Genomic DNA, 15,719 nt, shown 5'->3' on the forward strand with positions numbered 1-15,719 from the left:
GAAAAAGACGACGGGGAAACGCCGTCGTCTATTTCAATTTTTGTAGTAGTGACTTCCAGCAGTGAACCCTTTGCCATGACAAAGGGGGGCCTATGGCAGCTACTATTCACATGAATAGTGGCCGCCCTTGCAAAAGGTTGTGGTGTTTACCAATTGCCATGGCAACAACTATTCACATGATATTTGAGGAGAGAAATTTGTATAGATTTTTGGTGTGGGAAGTGAAAACTATGACTAAGTATTTATTTATTTATTTGTATTTTTTGCGAATTTTTTTTTAAAATTTTTTGTTGCTGACGTTAGCAAACCCAGGCTTGAACTAGGGCTCATCTTGCCTGAGGGCTGGCCTGGTTTTGTGGGCCCCAACAGCTGCCCCCCCTAGCCCTTGCTGCTGGAAACGTTTTTGGGCCTAAACACCCCCCCCCCCCCCTTGCCCCCCAGCCCTTGTTGCTAGAACTGCCCTAAGAGCACCTCCAGGCTCCACCCCAAAGGGTAAGGGCAAAGCAAAGGTAAGGCAAGGTTTGACACTATTCACATGAATAGTGGCAGCCTTGCCTTTTTCGGGGTTTAGCTCCTCATGTTCATAATAACTACAACTTCAAATAAAACTAGAAAGACTTGCAAAACACAAGGGAGACAAAATCCTAGCACGAAATCTGCTAGTAAGAAAAGCCCTCCACAATTACGTTGGGAGATAACCCAGTTTATTCATATGATGGGGTGATTCTAATTAAACTTTGCTTACTTTTATGTTAGAGAGCCCAAAAACGTAGTTATCATTTTCCAGTATTTGCAAACATGGAATGATTTCCTTTCGATCCCTTGAAAATAGGCATGGAAAACACATTCCTAAACAATTCATTTCGTGAACCGAACGAGCCCAAAGTGTTTTAGTGGAATAAATCAAATATGTGGGCTCTAACTTAATAAGAGAAAACTTTAGGGTGTCTTGAATGAAATTCTCCCTTACAATATATTGTAAAGAGAAAAAATGTGAAGGGATAACGGACCTCGAACCCAAGGGGCACACTACCACCCAAAGTAGAGACAACCAGTTTTGTAGGGACTAGTCTATACATGACTTTAAAATTTGATGATGCAAATAAGGACAAAATAAATGTCGTGTGTTTTATTGTACTATCTCATCCTGCTTCACAGTTGGTGTGTGGAAATTTGAGACTTAAATTCCTTGAGGAAGAAAATATACACCACATAAATTCCAACAAAAAGCAAGTTATCAAATCAGTCAAATCCAAGAAAGTCCCTAGAGGACTATTTCTCCGATAATTAAAAGAGTTCAAACATTATTTTTGGGCTAACAAATGTTAAAGGGTGAGGATTTGTATTAGGTGAAGGTAGAAAGAGTGACTCGAAAAGTACAAAGAGGTTCGGATTAATAATTGAAATGATGTTTTGAATACAAGCGAAACTACTAGAGAGAGAAAGGTTTCTCACACACTCTACAAGAATGTCATAGGAATTCGAATTTGAGACCACTACAAGTTAAGGTCCTTTTCTACTAGGTTAGATCCGTTGGCTATTATTGACAATTAATTTTGAGTTTGTTGCTCATATCCTAATTGAAAAATCCCCTCATATAAATAATTAATTTCGATAGAATTGTTTGCATATAAAAATTAAGTTATATTTTCCATCTAATTTGAAGGGACCACCCCGAACATTTTTCATTCTGGAGTTTACAGAGGAGACATGATCAGAAGACCATATATAACACTTTAAGTCTCCACCACTTGTCTTTGTGGAAGATTACTAATATTTGAACAATTTTTGCTAGTTGTACGAAATCTTTTGTAGTTTTTGAGTAATTATATATTTACTTTGGAAAAGTTTCACTAGCTAGTGGAGAGGAAATGCATGTAGCTATCATTGGCTTGGAAAAAAATATCAGATATTGCCCGGAGTGCCTTTGTGAGTCTGTGACTCGATCTATAAAGAGGGCACCTCAGAAGTTGTAAAGGCCGTGTCTTTCCTTCATATCTACTTGATTTTCGATCTGATTCGCACAATGGCCAAGTCACATTTAACTGGCAAAAGCCCTTCCACTGTTTCCATAATGCTACTTTTTGGGCTGCTAATGGCTAGCCTTACCACAACTGGTCTCTCTCTCTCTCTCTCTCTCTCTCTCTCTCTCTCCCCACAAAGTAAAATTTAGACAGCTTATAATTCCACACATGCTATATATGCATGAGAGATGGGATTACTAGGCCTAGTTGTATTTTTCTGTTTAATATTTGTATTATATATGTATATGCATATTTTTTTAAAATACGTCAGTTTTCTATACATGTAAAGACTCGATAAAATAAATATATTTTTAAAAATCAAATGTACAATACATGCACGTACGAATTTTTCACGTTTAATACACGTATTTTTATAAAATTTTCAATAATACATACAAAATCCACATATTATACATGTATTTTTCACAATATATTGAATAAAAATAATATATATATTAAAATAATATAAATAAATTATATGAAAATATTATATAAACTTTTCATTTGTATTTTATAAAAATTTTGCTAAATAAAACACGTACATATAATAATATGAATAAACAATATCGTTTAAGCAATAATGCATGCCTACCAATTCTATATTTTGTTACCAAAATAACCCTCGTACTGCCAAATAATTTGTCATAGCTTCTCCAAATATCAAAGGCTGCAATGCTTATTTCTCAATGTTAGACTAAATATTACAAAGCCATTTCTTCTTCTCTCTCTCTTTTTTTTTTTTTCATTGTTTGATGCTACAAAAATAACTAAGTTCATAATTCTTGATGCAGGAGCAAAGATTGGTGTTTGTTATGGAACACTTGGAGACAACTTACCTTCCCCACAAGAAGTAATCTCTATGTACAACCAATATAGCATCCAAAAAATGAGGCTCTATGATCCTAACCCACAGGCTCTTCAAGCCCTTAGAGGCTCCAACATTGAGCTCATGCTCGATGTACCCAACGAAGGCCTTAAAGACATCTCTTCTAGCCAAGCCAGCGCAGATTCTTGGATCCAAAGTAATGTCATAACTTACGGAAATGTCAATTTCAAATACATCGTGGTTGGGAACGAAATAGATCCCAAAGGTCCATTAGCCCCGTTTGTTGCTTCTGCAATGGAAAATATTCAAAAAGCAGTTTCTGCCGCCGGTCTTGCAACCCAAATTAAAGTCTCCACCGCGTTTTACACCGCGATTCTCAAAGAATCCTACCCGCCGTCAAAAGCCTTCTTCAACCCTGAATATCGACAGTTTCTTGATCCTATCATTGCTTTTTTGGTGGCCAATCAATCTCCATTTCTTGTTAATGTGTACCCATATTTTAGTTACGTTCAAAATCGTCAGACTATTGGCATGGACTATGCACTTTTTACATCTCCGTCAGTTGTGGAACAGGATGGTCAGCTTGGATATCAAAATCTGTTTGATGCAATTTTGGATGCAGTTTATGAAGCATTAGAGAAAGCCGGAGGCGGTTCTTTGAAACTTGTCGTATCGGAGAGTGGTTGGCCCTCGGAAGGTGGCGATGGCCAAGTGACCACAAAAGAGAACGCGAGAACTTACAACTCAAATTTGGTTAAGCATGTGCAGGGCGGGACTCCGAAGAGACCTGGAAGCCCTGTGGAGACTTATATCTTTGCCATGTTTAATGAGGATCAAAAAACAGGGCCGGAGATTGAGAAACACTGGGGGCTCTTTTTACCCGACAAAACTCCTAAATATTCCATTGATTTCAATTAAGAATGTGAACTCAGTGTATCCTGAGATCAAGGGAGCTTTCGTATGGAATTTAACCATAAATAAAAGATTACTTGCAGCCCTAGTAAAGGCAACCGCAAGACTTTATGTTATGTATCTGTCTAGAAATATGTGTCAATACAACGGCATGTTGTAAGGATAGCGGTTTTACTTTTTATAGCACAAGTTTACATATTGCAGTATTATATCTTAAACGGATTTGAATTCGGAATCTTTTCTAACATTGGGAGAGAAAATATAACTAAACTAAGAGCTAGGACGTTTCTATTGCAGTAATTAAAAATGAATTTGCATATGCAAGTAAAAATGAATACATACAATTATAATTTGTACAATCTCTTATTAAGACTATTTGCTCTATATGAGCTGTTTTTTGGGTACTTGTGACAAAAGAAAATCTTTTATTATTGGCAACCACAACTTCCCTTTTATTGTCACAATAAACTTACCTATAGCTAATCAATTGAAATTGATTTGGTATTTAGGCTGTTTTGTTGGGGAGAAGAGCCCCCAGTGTTTCTCAAGCTCTGGGGTCTTTCTATTCTCATCAAACATGGCAAAGATATAAGTTTCTATGGGCCTTCCTGGCCTCCTTGGTGTCCCTTCCTTCACATGTTGAATCAAATTTGATATATAAGTCCTTGCATTATCAATTGTTGTGGCTGTTCCAGCAGCTGATGGCCAACCAGTCTCTGATATAACAACTTTCAAAGACCCTCCACCAGCCTTCTCAAGAGCAGCATAAACACCATCCAACATGGCATCGAAAAGATTACGATAACCAAATTTCCCATCTTGTACCACAATTGATGGAGCTGTGAAAAGAGCATAATCAAGACGAATGTCTTGAGTGTTGCCACTGTAAGCAAAATAAGGGTACAAGTTAACAAGCAATGGCGATTTGTGGTTCACTAGGAAGCGGATGATGGGATGCAAAAGTGCGTCATACTCAGACTTGAATGAACCTATCGAAGGAGGAAAGGTCTCTCCAAGTACTCCAGTGTCGATGGCTGTCGAAACTTTAATTTTCTTTGCAAGACCAGCAAGAGAAATTTCCTTCTGAATTTTTCGCATGGCTGGGACGAGAAACTGTGCAAAGGAGTCTGAAGGCTTGACTTCATTTCCTACGGCAATGTACTGGAATTTCACATTGGCATAGTTTCTCACATTGTTTTGGACCCATGCATTTGCGTTGGCTTGGCTTGAGGCAATGTATTGAAGGTTTTCATTTGGTACGCCTAGCAAGAGCTTGATATTGGAGCCTCGAAGGGCTTCTAGTGCGGCTGGGTTTGGATCATAAAGTCGCATTCTTGGGATGTTATTTTTCTTGTAGAGAGCAACAACTTCTGCTTGGGGTGGTAGGTCATCGCCAACCATTCCATTACATACACCAATTGGAGCACCTAAATTGAAAAAGGAATTAATATTGCTTACATGTGAGATTGATTAGGAATGCAAACTTAACTTGTAATCAAACGTGGTTTGTTGCATCTAACAATTTGCATTGGCTATCGTTAATCACGAGTTATAAGAAAATCGGTCAGATAAATGATACGCTAGAAAAACAAAAGCTAAATTGGCAGTTAGATCGACAGAGGAGCCAATCATATACTTAACGATTCGTAACTTTATGGTTGTTTTTGTCAATTTCTAAAAGACAATAACCAAAAGTGTCATTGACCCAAAATGAGAAGGTGATGCAGAGTGTAATTAATAGACATAAACATCAAGTATGCATACCTGCGTGTACTTTTGTGTGTTTGTTTGTTGCTAAGCTAGCCACCACCAGCTGCCCAAGTAGAACTACTATGGAAATCAGAGAAGGGCCTCTGCCAACTGACGAATTCAATTTAGCCATGGTAAGAAAAATCTAATGTTCTAAAAGATATTCTAAGTGTACGTCTCTCTAGGCTGCCTCTTGCTCCTTAATTTATAGAGATGAGAAAGAGATTTGCACCTGCTGAAGATCTCTTTACAGGAGGGTCCAATTTCAACTGCTATATTGTTGCAACCACAATTGTTTGTTTAAATTCCGTCTTTTGCTGATGCATTCTGGTTCTTTTGGTATCTTTTGTGAGACTATAATGAGGGCCTTGGCTAATCATGGCAGGGCTGTTTCTTGGTTTTGTTGGTGGGATGAGGCTCCTGCGTTTAGAGTGGGATTTCTGTAACAAAGATTTGTTATGTGTCATAACTATCGTCTTGGTTGAACTTTCACCATGAGGCCAAGCCTGCCTTCGGGGAGTTTTGTTTTCTGGTTCTCCTTGTACTTTTCTTCTTTTCATTTAATAAACTTAAATTAAATGTGTTTTTATTCTTTTAACCCAAAGTTTCTTAAGAGAAACAGAAAATACGTGACAAGATGAGAAGATGTTGAGAGATATGAGGTGGCAAAGGAGGGTCGAACATCGCTCTCGCGTACCTTATGAGACAAGAAAACCACATAAACCCTTTTTCGTCGATTTTTCATCCAAATATTGATGATTTTATATATAAAAAAATTTCTTCGATTGTAACACCTCGGCCCTAACTTAATTATCCATTTAAATTATGTAATTATAATAAATATGAATTTACAATTTTGCTCTCGGAGTAGGGGTAATTTGGTCACTTTTTAATCCGGAAGAATTTTGGGGAATTGACTCGTACGTTTACGTAGATCGTACCGAGATGAGTCCGTAGACACGTAGTGGGTTCGAATCAAAGTTGTAACGAAGAAGTTACGATCAAATTACACTCAGTGGCATAACCGTAATTTTTTCAAAAATGGTTTTTTAAATATCTAAAACACACACACACTCTCTCTCTCTCTCTCTCTCTCTCTCTCTCTCCGCATAACAGACCCCCCCTCTCGTTTTTTTTGGTTCAGCTGATGGCTCCAAGAGCCACCATCGCCGCCACACGCCGCCATTCTTGGCTGCACTGGTCCCAAAAGGATTGCCTCTCCTCCCTTTAAAAGCCCCACCCCATCCCAGCCGCGATCTGCCGCTGCCGTCGCTGGAAAACGTCAAAAAATCGACTAGTTTTTACGTAAAATTCACGAAGCTCGTTCAGGTGATTCCGACCACCAAATCTTGCGATTTTGGTATATTTTCTTATCCCTTCAGTGTTTTCTAGCTACTGGTTGTGGTATTTAGGAGAAATTTCTGCGTTTTCAAACGAAAATAAGCGATGAAAGTTTTGGCCTGTTTCGACCCCCGATTCCGGCCACTTCCGGTGACTTTTTGGGGTAGGTCCAAGAACAAAAGTTGCTTCACTTTATGTGCTCTTCATGTAGGTATAAGTCTTGATCGGCGGTTTGAAGTTTTTCATGCGTGTGTGCTGTAGAGTGTTAGTCCCCGAGTGAGACAGCTCATCCCTAGACGCAGGGCAGAAAGTTGAACCATGCGGGCTAGTCAAACAATCCCTTGTTGGATTGTTTCCCTAGTACTCAAGTCGGTGTGACACTATCCTATATATATATAAAGGGAGTATCTTAAAAGTATTCTCACCTATAATGTTAATAAGGATGTTATTCGGTAACTTTTGGGTTGGAGTCAAAATGATTTGTTTTGGTTATGATCATATGTTCTCGGGAAAGTGAGAATATGTTGAGTCGACTTTGATTTCGTAATTATGATATCAAATGCATGTTTTGGCATTATTTTCCAAATGGTGGGGTTAGTATGTTGTTTTGCAAGATAAATCAAACTTTGTTTTTGTTCACGCTTTCTGTTTTGTGCCCCCCAGACAGTAGTTGACTGAGCTGAGCAGCAGAGCCGAGCCCTGAGTTTCCGAACCTCGAGCTTATGTAGGATAAGTTTGGTTTCGTTACTGTTCTGTTAAACTTTTTATCGTTAGTAAAACGAAATTCTTAGATTGCTCTGTTATCGCCTGTTCTAGGGTTTGATTTGAAAAGCAAGAGGCCTAGTTTGTAAACTACTTGATGGTTAACCTATGCATGCTACCAATTGGTGTTTTAAATGTGTTTTTTTAACAGGTTGAAAATTTTGGGAAAAGTCCAATTTTCAGGGGAGACTCTGTCGAAATTTCGACAGAAAGCCTCGTTCTTTAGTATGTGAGCCCGACATCGGGATGATGTCGGAAATATCACGGAATTCGTCCCAGATTCCGAGGAATTCGGGGCGGGTCCTGTTATTGATTTTGCATATGCATTCATTGAGGTTAATTTTGTCATTTGCATAATTTGTTTTAAAATAAAATCATCAATTTTTGGACAAACAAGAAAATGGGTTTTGTGAAAATAATCTAAAACCTCAAGGGGTGTTCATGTAATTTTTAAAACCTTAAGGAGTTTTGTAAAAAGACAGAAACCTCAAGGGTATTAATGTAAATCTCTTATATTATAATTGTAAATAAGAAAGTCCAAGCAAACATAATAAGGACAAGTCAACTATACAAGATGGGGCAATACCTAGTATATAATTACGAAAGTAGTGCTGGTTTTCACAAAGAAATTACAGTTGGCATAATAGAATGGGTACAGAAAATTGAATGGGAGTTAATGGAGTAGCCCTTATCAAGTGTAATATAGGTTAGACGAAAAAGATGGGAGAAAAGTCGGGAAAGTATTGAGCATATTCCTTTACGAAATAACCCGCTGACATCTATCTCAACTTAAATAATGTCTTTTTTTATACAAGTAATATTTTATTTTAATTTATTCTAAATTATGGGAAGAAGGATTTAAATTCGGGGCAAAGTGGGGAGCACATCCTCTAATCCAACTTGACTAAGCTTATATCTGCAATTTTCTTTAACAGGCTCTTAACATAATGAGATTATAATGGGATTTGTAATGCATCAATATTGCCAAGAAAAGACATAATATTTTAAGTTACGGTAATTTTATAAGATTATTTGCTCTATGTGAGCATTATTTAGGTACATGTGATGCGATACATGACAGCCTATTTATTGCAGTTTTATTGGTGGTTAGATTGCTAACCACAACTACACTTGCCTAGCTACTCAGTTGAAATTGATTGGGTATTTCGGCTGTTTGCTTGGTGAAAACAGCCCCCAATGTTTCTCAAACTCAGGGTTCTTTCTGTTCTCATCAAACATTGCAAAGATGTAGGTTTCTATGGCCCTTCCGGGCTTCCTTGGAGTCCCTCCCTTCACATGTTGAATCAGATTTGCGTTATAAGTCCTTGCATTATCAATCGTTGTTGCCGTTCCACCAGCTGATGGCCAACCACTTTCGGATATGACAATTTCCAAAGACCCTCCGCCCGCCTTCTCAAGAGCGGCATAAACAGCATCCAAAATGGCATCGAAAAGATTACGATAGCCACGTTGGCCATCTTGTACCACAACTGATGGAGCTGTAAAAAGAGCATAATCTAGACGAATGTCACGAGTGTTGCCGCTGTAGCTGAAATAAGGGTACAAATTAACCAGCAACGGCGATCTGTTGTTCACTAGGAAGCGGATGATGGGGTTCAAAAGTGCTCCATATTCGGACTTGAACTCTCCGTTTGATGGAGGAAAGGAGTTTCCAAGCACTCCAGTGTCTATGGCAGTGGAGACTTTAATTCCCAAACCAGCACTGGAAATTGCGTTCTGAATGTTTTGCATGGCTGGAACAAGAAATTGTGCAAAGGAGTCTGAGGGCTTGACTTCATTTCCTACCGCAATGTATTTGAATTTTACATTGCCATAGTTTCTCACATTATTTTGGACCCAAGTATTTGCATTGGCTTGGCTTGAGGCAAGGCTTTGAAGGTTGTCATTTGGAACGCCTAGCATGAGCTCAATATTAGAGCCTCTAAGGGCTGCTAGAGCAGCCTGGTTTGGATCATACAGTCGCATTCTTCCGATGTTATTTTGCTTGTACAGAGCAATGACTTCTGATGGGGGTGGTAAACGATCTCCAAGCATTCCATAACATACACCAATTTGGGCTCCTGCAATATTGAAGAAGAAATTATAATGAGGTTTTATGATCGATTTTCTATGTGGATCATTTTAAACAGGAGCTCAAAAAATGTATGAATTGTTTCAGCCAATGTAAAGTTCTTTGGGTTTAGCTCCATTAATTAAAGATTTTATGTTAAGCATAGGTTAGGACTTCTAATCTCACCCATTGAATCGCATGTATGATACATATGAACAAAAATATGTATTTCACTAACATATATATCTAAAGGATGGCTGAGATTAAAATTCTTCAACTAGTCCTTAACACAAATCCTTATTGGAGAAGCTCTCGATTCATAGACGAGCAGACACACATATACACACATAAGGCATACATGTCTACATATGTGCGTGCATCAGGCATGCATGCCTGCAGATGTTTGTGTGTGGGTGTGGGTGCATTTGTGCGAGAGATATATACCTGTTGTTTCGAAGCTAGCCATCAGCAGCCCAAGTAGAAATACTATCGAAATACCAACTGATGAATTGGATTTAGCCATGATAATAAGGAAAAGATAGATATTCTAAGAAGTATTGCAAGTGTGCCTCTCCATGTTGCCTCTTGCTCTTTAATTTATAGACATCGGGGACTAAGAATAGTTAATCCCTTGGTCAGTGGGTGAGTAGGGCCAGACCAGTCTATAGAAGCTGCAATCCGTATTGCTTACGCTTGACTTCCAAATTTCGTGATGTTAATAAAGACAATATAAATTTAATGGCATGCGATGAGATGGTATTTGTGCTCATCCTTGACAATTGTATGTGGAAAAATGAGACTCAAAGTTAGGTACATTGCATATATGCCGACTTCCGCCGGAGACATGATGACAAACATTGTGTTAACATCGTTTCACTCAATTACAAAAAAACATATCCTTCCCCACGATCTAAACAATAAAAAGTAACTATTAATTAATACTGTAAAATGTATAACAGCATCTCTTACCGAAATATTAAACTGTCAAAATTGTCAGCTACTATTCTTCTTGTTTTAAAAACATGTTGGCTTTTACTCTTCTAATGGTTTACTCTTCATTAATACTTTATAATAAAATAACTCAAATATACCTTATTATGATGCACGAATTGAATCTAATAAAGAACCTAAATTCCTTGTTAAAACCAACACTAGGGATTGTTTCCCTCATTTTGTCTTGAAAGAGGAAAATGAAAAAATTCAGTCAAATTAAGCAGTAAGGTAGACGTGAGCTTTGAGAAAGGTTTGCTTCTCTCTTTGACCTTTTCCTCAACCGCATCGGTTGCTATTATTCAATTGCTACGTACGTACCCAATATTCCTCAAAGGCAAAACCAATAGAAATTTTAGCCAAGCCAATCCAATATTCCTGCAGAACTTGAAATTTTGGAATATTTTAGGGTTCTGATACAAAACCAATACAATTATTTGACGAACTTCCAGTTAGGATTTGGATACACCATCGGTGCTCATCAATTAAAAAAAAAAAAAAAACGGAAGAAGAAGAGCATGTATTAATCTGTTAATTTCTAGTTCGTCATCGGTGCTCATCTTGACAATTTTATAATTTATTTTTGTCTTCCATGATAAAGGAATGAATTATAATGGAACAAATGATATAGTGGTTGACGAAGATTAGGATAAAATTGGAAGATAAATGTCAAATTCTATTATCTATCATCAGTATACCATTTGAATATTAGTTTTTTTTTTTTTTTTTTGGAGAATAGCGATAGGATTTTATTGATAGGAAGTGTAACTAGTACAAAAATTGGGCAATGTCATCAAGGGTTAGGCGAGTTTCTCTACACATACGGGCTTAGTCTTCGGTCTAACTAAGTAGCCTTAGCCCTCCAACTAGGCCAATTGTAGCCTAGCTTTGGCCAACACCAAATTTTTTTGTGGGCTGTGCGTAGATACAGCTGCACCAAAATGGATTCAGCTGCATCCTCAACTTGTGATACTCGCAAGTGCACGAGCCGTTCGGTAGTATAGCGTATGTAAGTGCGAGGTCGATCCCACGAGGATTGGTGATTGAATGATTCAATTCATTTTCCCTACACAAAACAGAAATGAAAAAGAAGGGAAATAAATAAAACAAGGAAGAAAGAAAATAACTAACTCAAGCAGATAAGTTCCCAAGTTCAATTAGATTAACGGATTGATTCTAGCTAATGTATGATTAAGCCATGGTGTGTGGTCATAACCTTGTGTTCCTAATTCCCTAATTTGATCATTTGTTGTCTAACCTAAAATTAAGCATTAGGAACCCATTAAGCATAGAAGAACAATTTAAACAACCAAGCATGTATCTAATCCCTGTTGTCGAATGTCCATACATACTCTTCCTATTCATAGTTCAATTCGAATTAAAGCATGGTGTATACTCTTAATTCAAACCAAAATAGCTAACATGCAAGCCTTAATGGTGATCAATCATTCAAACTAGCATATTAACTTATAAGCATAATGAATAAGAACATGAACCATAATTGAAACTTGGAAACTAATCAAACTTGAGACTAAAGAAAAGAATTTACATAATGAAAAGTAAAGTGGAACTAAGAAAAACTTAAGGAAAATTTAGTAAAAGGATTTTTTGTTACAATCAATTGAGAACTAGAAAGGAAAACTAAGAGAATTTGAGGGAGAGAAGGGAAGGGAGCTCTAGAGAAGTGTTTGAGAGCTCCCCCCCTTGGGGTGTGTTTACAAGCTTAGAGAACTTCCCTATTTATAGGCCTAGGGGAAGTGAAAATCTGAATTCAATATGGCTAATGCATACAACACTTGTTTTATAAAATCTGAAATGGTTGATGCACTTGTATTAGAAAATCTAAATTGGGTGATGCACTTGTATTAATAGATCCCACCAGCAGCCCTAGCTCATCTTCATGTCACCATGACCAAGCTTCCAACCAGAAATGATAGCTCATACCTAGCTCACCATGACCAAGCATCCAACCAGCACATGTTGAGGTTAGCATGACCAGCAACTTCAAGGGCTTACAACTTGGGCTTCTCTTAATCAACTTAGGACTTTAAGCACTCGAAATTGAAGTTCAGAATGTCTTCTTTCCAGCCATATGTTATTTGGGCCAATCCAAGATCGGAGGAAGAAGTTAAGGCCGAAATAAATTGCTAACTCATTTTCTGCGCTGATAAGATCCATCCTGAGCATGGTTCTGTGTTTGCTAGGTAACGGACTCCAGATTTATCCAATGGGGCTGAAATTTGGATATGTTATAGTACACACCAATTGGAACAACTTTCATGAAGAATGTGGCCTCATTCGAGCTATGTAGGTTGTTGAAACAAAGCTTGCAATATGACCTACGGAACTGGACTGGCAGGGGGCTGTAGCCAAAATGAGTTTGTCTTTAAGCTCTTCATCCATTCATCCAAATTAGGCCTTAACATGCTTGAATTGCATGAATTATGCTCTCTAAAGCCATCATTATTACCTAAAGCTCAATGAACTGAAAGATAAACACAAAAAGGATTAAAAGCACAAGTTTAACTCAAAAACGTAACCAAATCATAAGCTAGAAGGGTACAAAATGATATACAATTATGAACCGATCATGGGCCCCATGCATGTGCTTTTCAAGAAGAGAAATTATCAAGTGTGGGCAAGAATATGAAACATCTCGTGCAAATGCATATCCAACAACTAATATTAAAGGCGTGCAGACGTCAACTAGCCATTAGGAATTTTTTTTCCTTCAGAATAGCCTTTTTAAATGTTATCAATGTATATGTGTCATATATGGAATATTGTCTCTAAATAGTAGTTTAATTAAATTAAACAATACATAGTTGTGGAATGTATGAGTGTTGTACCATAATTTTTCTCAAAATAATAAAATATAAAGGACCCTGAATAGGCTTGCATAGCTGGAGATGGAAAAATTTAGCCCTACACTATTCTTTAAAAAGTTAATATCTTAGAGGACTAAATGTATAGCCCCGGACTACATTTAGCTCTATGACTAGAGATGCCTTACAATCCTCAAATAAAACATCAACTAAAAAATCTGGAGGTTCCTCGAACCAAGAGATGACCACTCCAATATGTAAAGCAACACGAGCAATGCGGTGAGCAGCCTCATTTGCAATCCGGCAAACATGGATAAAGCCTTCTCCAATAATTTATGACAACAAAAACTTAGAATCCTCTAAATTAGTTATTGTAAATGTTTACTTATTGGTTGTCTTATATAACACATGTCAAACTTAGAAATAGGTGGTTAAGAGTATTGGTTATCTGGTAGAGGTAAATACTCTTTATCACTTCTCACCTAATTAGAGGTAAAACTGACGTGATTATTTACAAACAACCCGACGCTATATTATAAATAATGAAGTGGTAAATGACATTTACCATGACCATTTATTTATACAGATTCTCGTGGTGTACTAACTTAATACGTCTTGGAATAGTAAAAATACGACGTGGATATTTTTACATTTAGACTCCGTTATCTATGCTACTAGTGTCGTGATTCGCTTTTACTCTGTACGACAGTAATGTAGTAAATACCGTTGGAGTACATGACATCATAATTCACCGATAAATTTATTTTTACCATCGTGGTATATGACTTTAATACGGCGCTGATAACGAATCTACCAATGTGGATTCCATTAAAATTATACGATGCTAATTAAGAATAGTTAGTCGTGTTTAACTAGCAGTTAACACAGTGGCAGTTTTGGTAAAACATCATCTTTACTTTCTACGTCGGTAGCTTCATACCTGCTGTCGTTGTTTTTGGGGTTAAGAGTTTACGTCTTGAGAAAACATGTTTAATAAGACGATGCTTTTTAAGTTCGGTACATCGTGTTTTATAAATACCCAAGCGGATCTCGATTTTTTAGGTGTTTAAGTTACTTATCCACGGCGGTTTTTTGTTACCATCGTCTTTCTAAACACAATGACGGTATTTATTTATGTCGTCGTTGTTTTCTGGTCGTCTTTTTCCTTTTTTGTATAGTGATAGACCTAGTAAATGGGCATATTGGTATCCTTACATAGTATAATTTAAGAAGGAAAAAAAATGCAATAATAGATAAATCAATATATATGGAGGTAAGCATCAAAGCTTCCGACATCTTTCTCTTTACAAAGATGACCATATTAGTTCAACAAATGTAGAAGACAATGAGTTTTGTGGTCCGGGGTCAGACAATCGACAATATAATTGAAGGTAGTTGCAGCCAAATTAATTTAGCAAAACGACGACTCCAAATTTCATAATGCTGGTCTGTGGAAAATTGAGACTTAAGGGTTACTTGAATGTCTTAGAGCCTACAAGATAGAATACCAAAAAGACTTGAATCTGCACCACTTGTCTTTGAGGAAGAAAAGTCCAATAAGAAGGTTACGTACTTATGCAAGTTGTACCAAAACTTTTGTACTTATGTAAGATGACCAATAAAATGTCATCTGGGATATGTATAGATTTTTATTTTTTTACAAGCGATATTAGTAGATTGAGAATGTGAACACGCGACTAAAGGTAACTGCACTTATTAACAGATTGAAAATCTGAACACAGGAATACAAATGTAACTACACTTCACCACTCAAATTACAAAGGGCTTGCAAAATTTATAAAGAAAGGTCATAAAAACATCCTCCGACAAATAATTAAGACCCCTTCTAGGAAGCTGTAAATCTTTTGATCAATCATTTAGTAGAAAAGGCCGCAAGGATGACCAAAACGTGTGAGCAGTGTCGTGGTCATGAAATAACTACTTGTCGAATTGGACTTGGACCTGGGCGGCTTGACTTGATTGCCGACTAGGAGACAAGTGCAAGTCATGCATCATGCATGCTCAATGGATGCTACTCGGAAAAGATACATTGATAGATGCTAAACTGACCAAAAATGCACGCATGGTGAACATTTGTATATAATATGTTTAAATTTCTTGGATTTGTTAGGCTTATTAGTATTCCCATATCAAAACAAGACGGCAAGAGCCGTGTTATAGATGAAATCAAATTGATTTGCAGAGTTCAAATAATGTTT

The 15,719-nt window shown here is 37.2% G+C and overlaps 3 protein-coding genes across 3 annotated transcripts; 1 reads left to right on the top strand and 2 right to left on the bottom strand.

The window, feature by feature from the left end:
• Positions 1-1,959: 1,959 nt before the first annotated feature.
• Positions 1,960-3,943, top strand: LOC110762064 (glucan endo-1,3-beta-glucosidase-like). Its single transcript, XM_021964663.2, has 2 exons — positions 1,960-2,117; positions 2,816-3,943. The coding sequence occupies exons 1-2, from the start codon at positions 2,027-2,029 to the stop codon at positions 3,766-3,768; spliced, it is 1,044 nt and encodes a 347-aa protein (XP_021820355.1). The 5' UTR covers positions 1,960-2,026; the 3' UTR covers positions 3,769-3,943.
• A 258-nt stretch (positions 3,944-4,201) lies between these two features.
• LOC110762086 (glucan endo-1,3-beta-glucosidase, basic isoform) lies at positions 4,202-5,911 on the bottom strand. Its single transcript, XM_021964695.2, has 2 exons — positions 5,527-5,911; positions 4,202-5,189 (listed from the first exon to the last, which is right to left on the bottom strand). The coding sequence occupies exons 1-2, from the start codon at positions 5,642-5,644 to the stop codon at positions 4,246-4,248; spliced, it is 1,062 nt and encodes a 353-aa protein (XP_021820387.1). The 5' UTR covers positions 5,645-5,911; the 3' UTR covers positions 4,202-4,245.
• Positions 5,912-8,611: 2,700 nt separating this feature from the next.
• On the bottom strand, positions 8,612-10,287 carry LOC110762109 (glucan endo-1,3-beta-glucosidase, basic isoform-like). The gene is made up of 2 exons (XM_021964716.2): positions 10,130-10,287; positions 8,612-9,695 (listed from the first exon to the last, which is right to left on the bottom strand). Exons 1-2 carry the CDS (start codon positions 10,206-10,208, stop codon positions 8,758-8,760), a joined length of 1,017 nt encoding a protein of 338 aa, XP_021820408.1. The 5' UTR covers positions 10,209-10,287; the 3' UTR covers positions 8,612-8,757.
• Positions 10,288-15,719: the final 5,432 nt, after the last annotated feature.

Source organism: Prunus avium, chromosome 7, assembly GCF_965620075.1.
Source record: "Prunus avium chromosome 7, drPruAviu1.hap1.1, whole genome shotgun sequence".
NCBI lineage: Eukaryota > Viridiplantae > Streptophyta > Magnoliopsida > Rosales > Rosaceae > Prunus > Prunus avium.

Coding starts and splice junctions, on each gene's coding strand:
- LOC110762109 (XM_021964716.2), bottom strand. CDS start 10,208: ATGGCTAAATCCAATTCATCAGTTGGTATTTCGATAGTATTTCTACTT. Junction 9,696..10,129: donor GGCTAGCTTCGAAACAACAG/GTATATATCTCT, acceptor TCAATATTGCAG/GAGCCCAAATTGGTGTATGT.
- LOC110762064 (XM_021964663.2), top strand. CDS start 2,027: ATGGCCAAGTCACATTTAACTGGCAAAAGCCCTTCCACTGTTTCCATA. Junction 2,118..2,815: donor GGCTAGCCTTACCACAACTG/GTCTCTCTCTCT, acceptor TTCTTGATGCAG/GAGCAAAGATTGGTGTTTGT.
- LOC110762086 (XM_021964695.2), bottom strand. CDS start 5,644: ATGGCTAAATTGAATTCGTCAGTTGGCAGAGGCCCTTCTCTGATTTCC. Junction 5,190..5,526: donor ACACACAAAAGTACACGCAG/GTATGCATACTT, acceptor TTTTCAATTTAG/GTGCTCCAATTGGTGTATGT.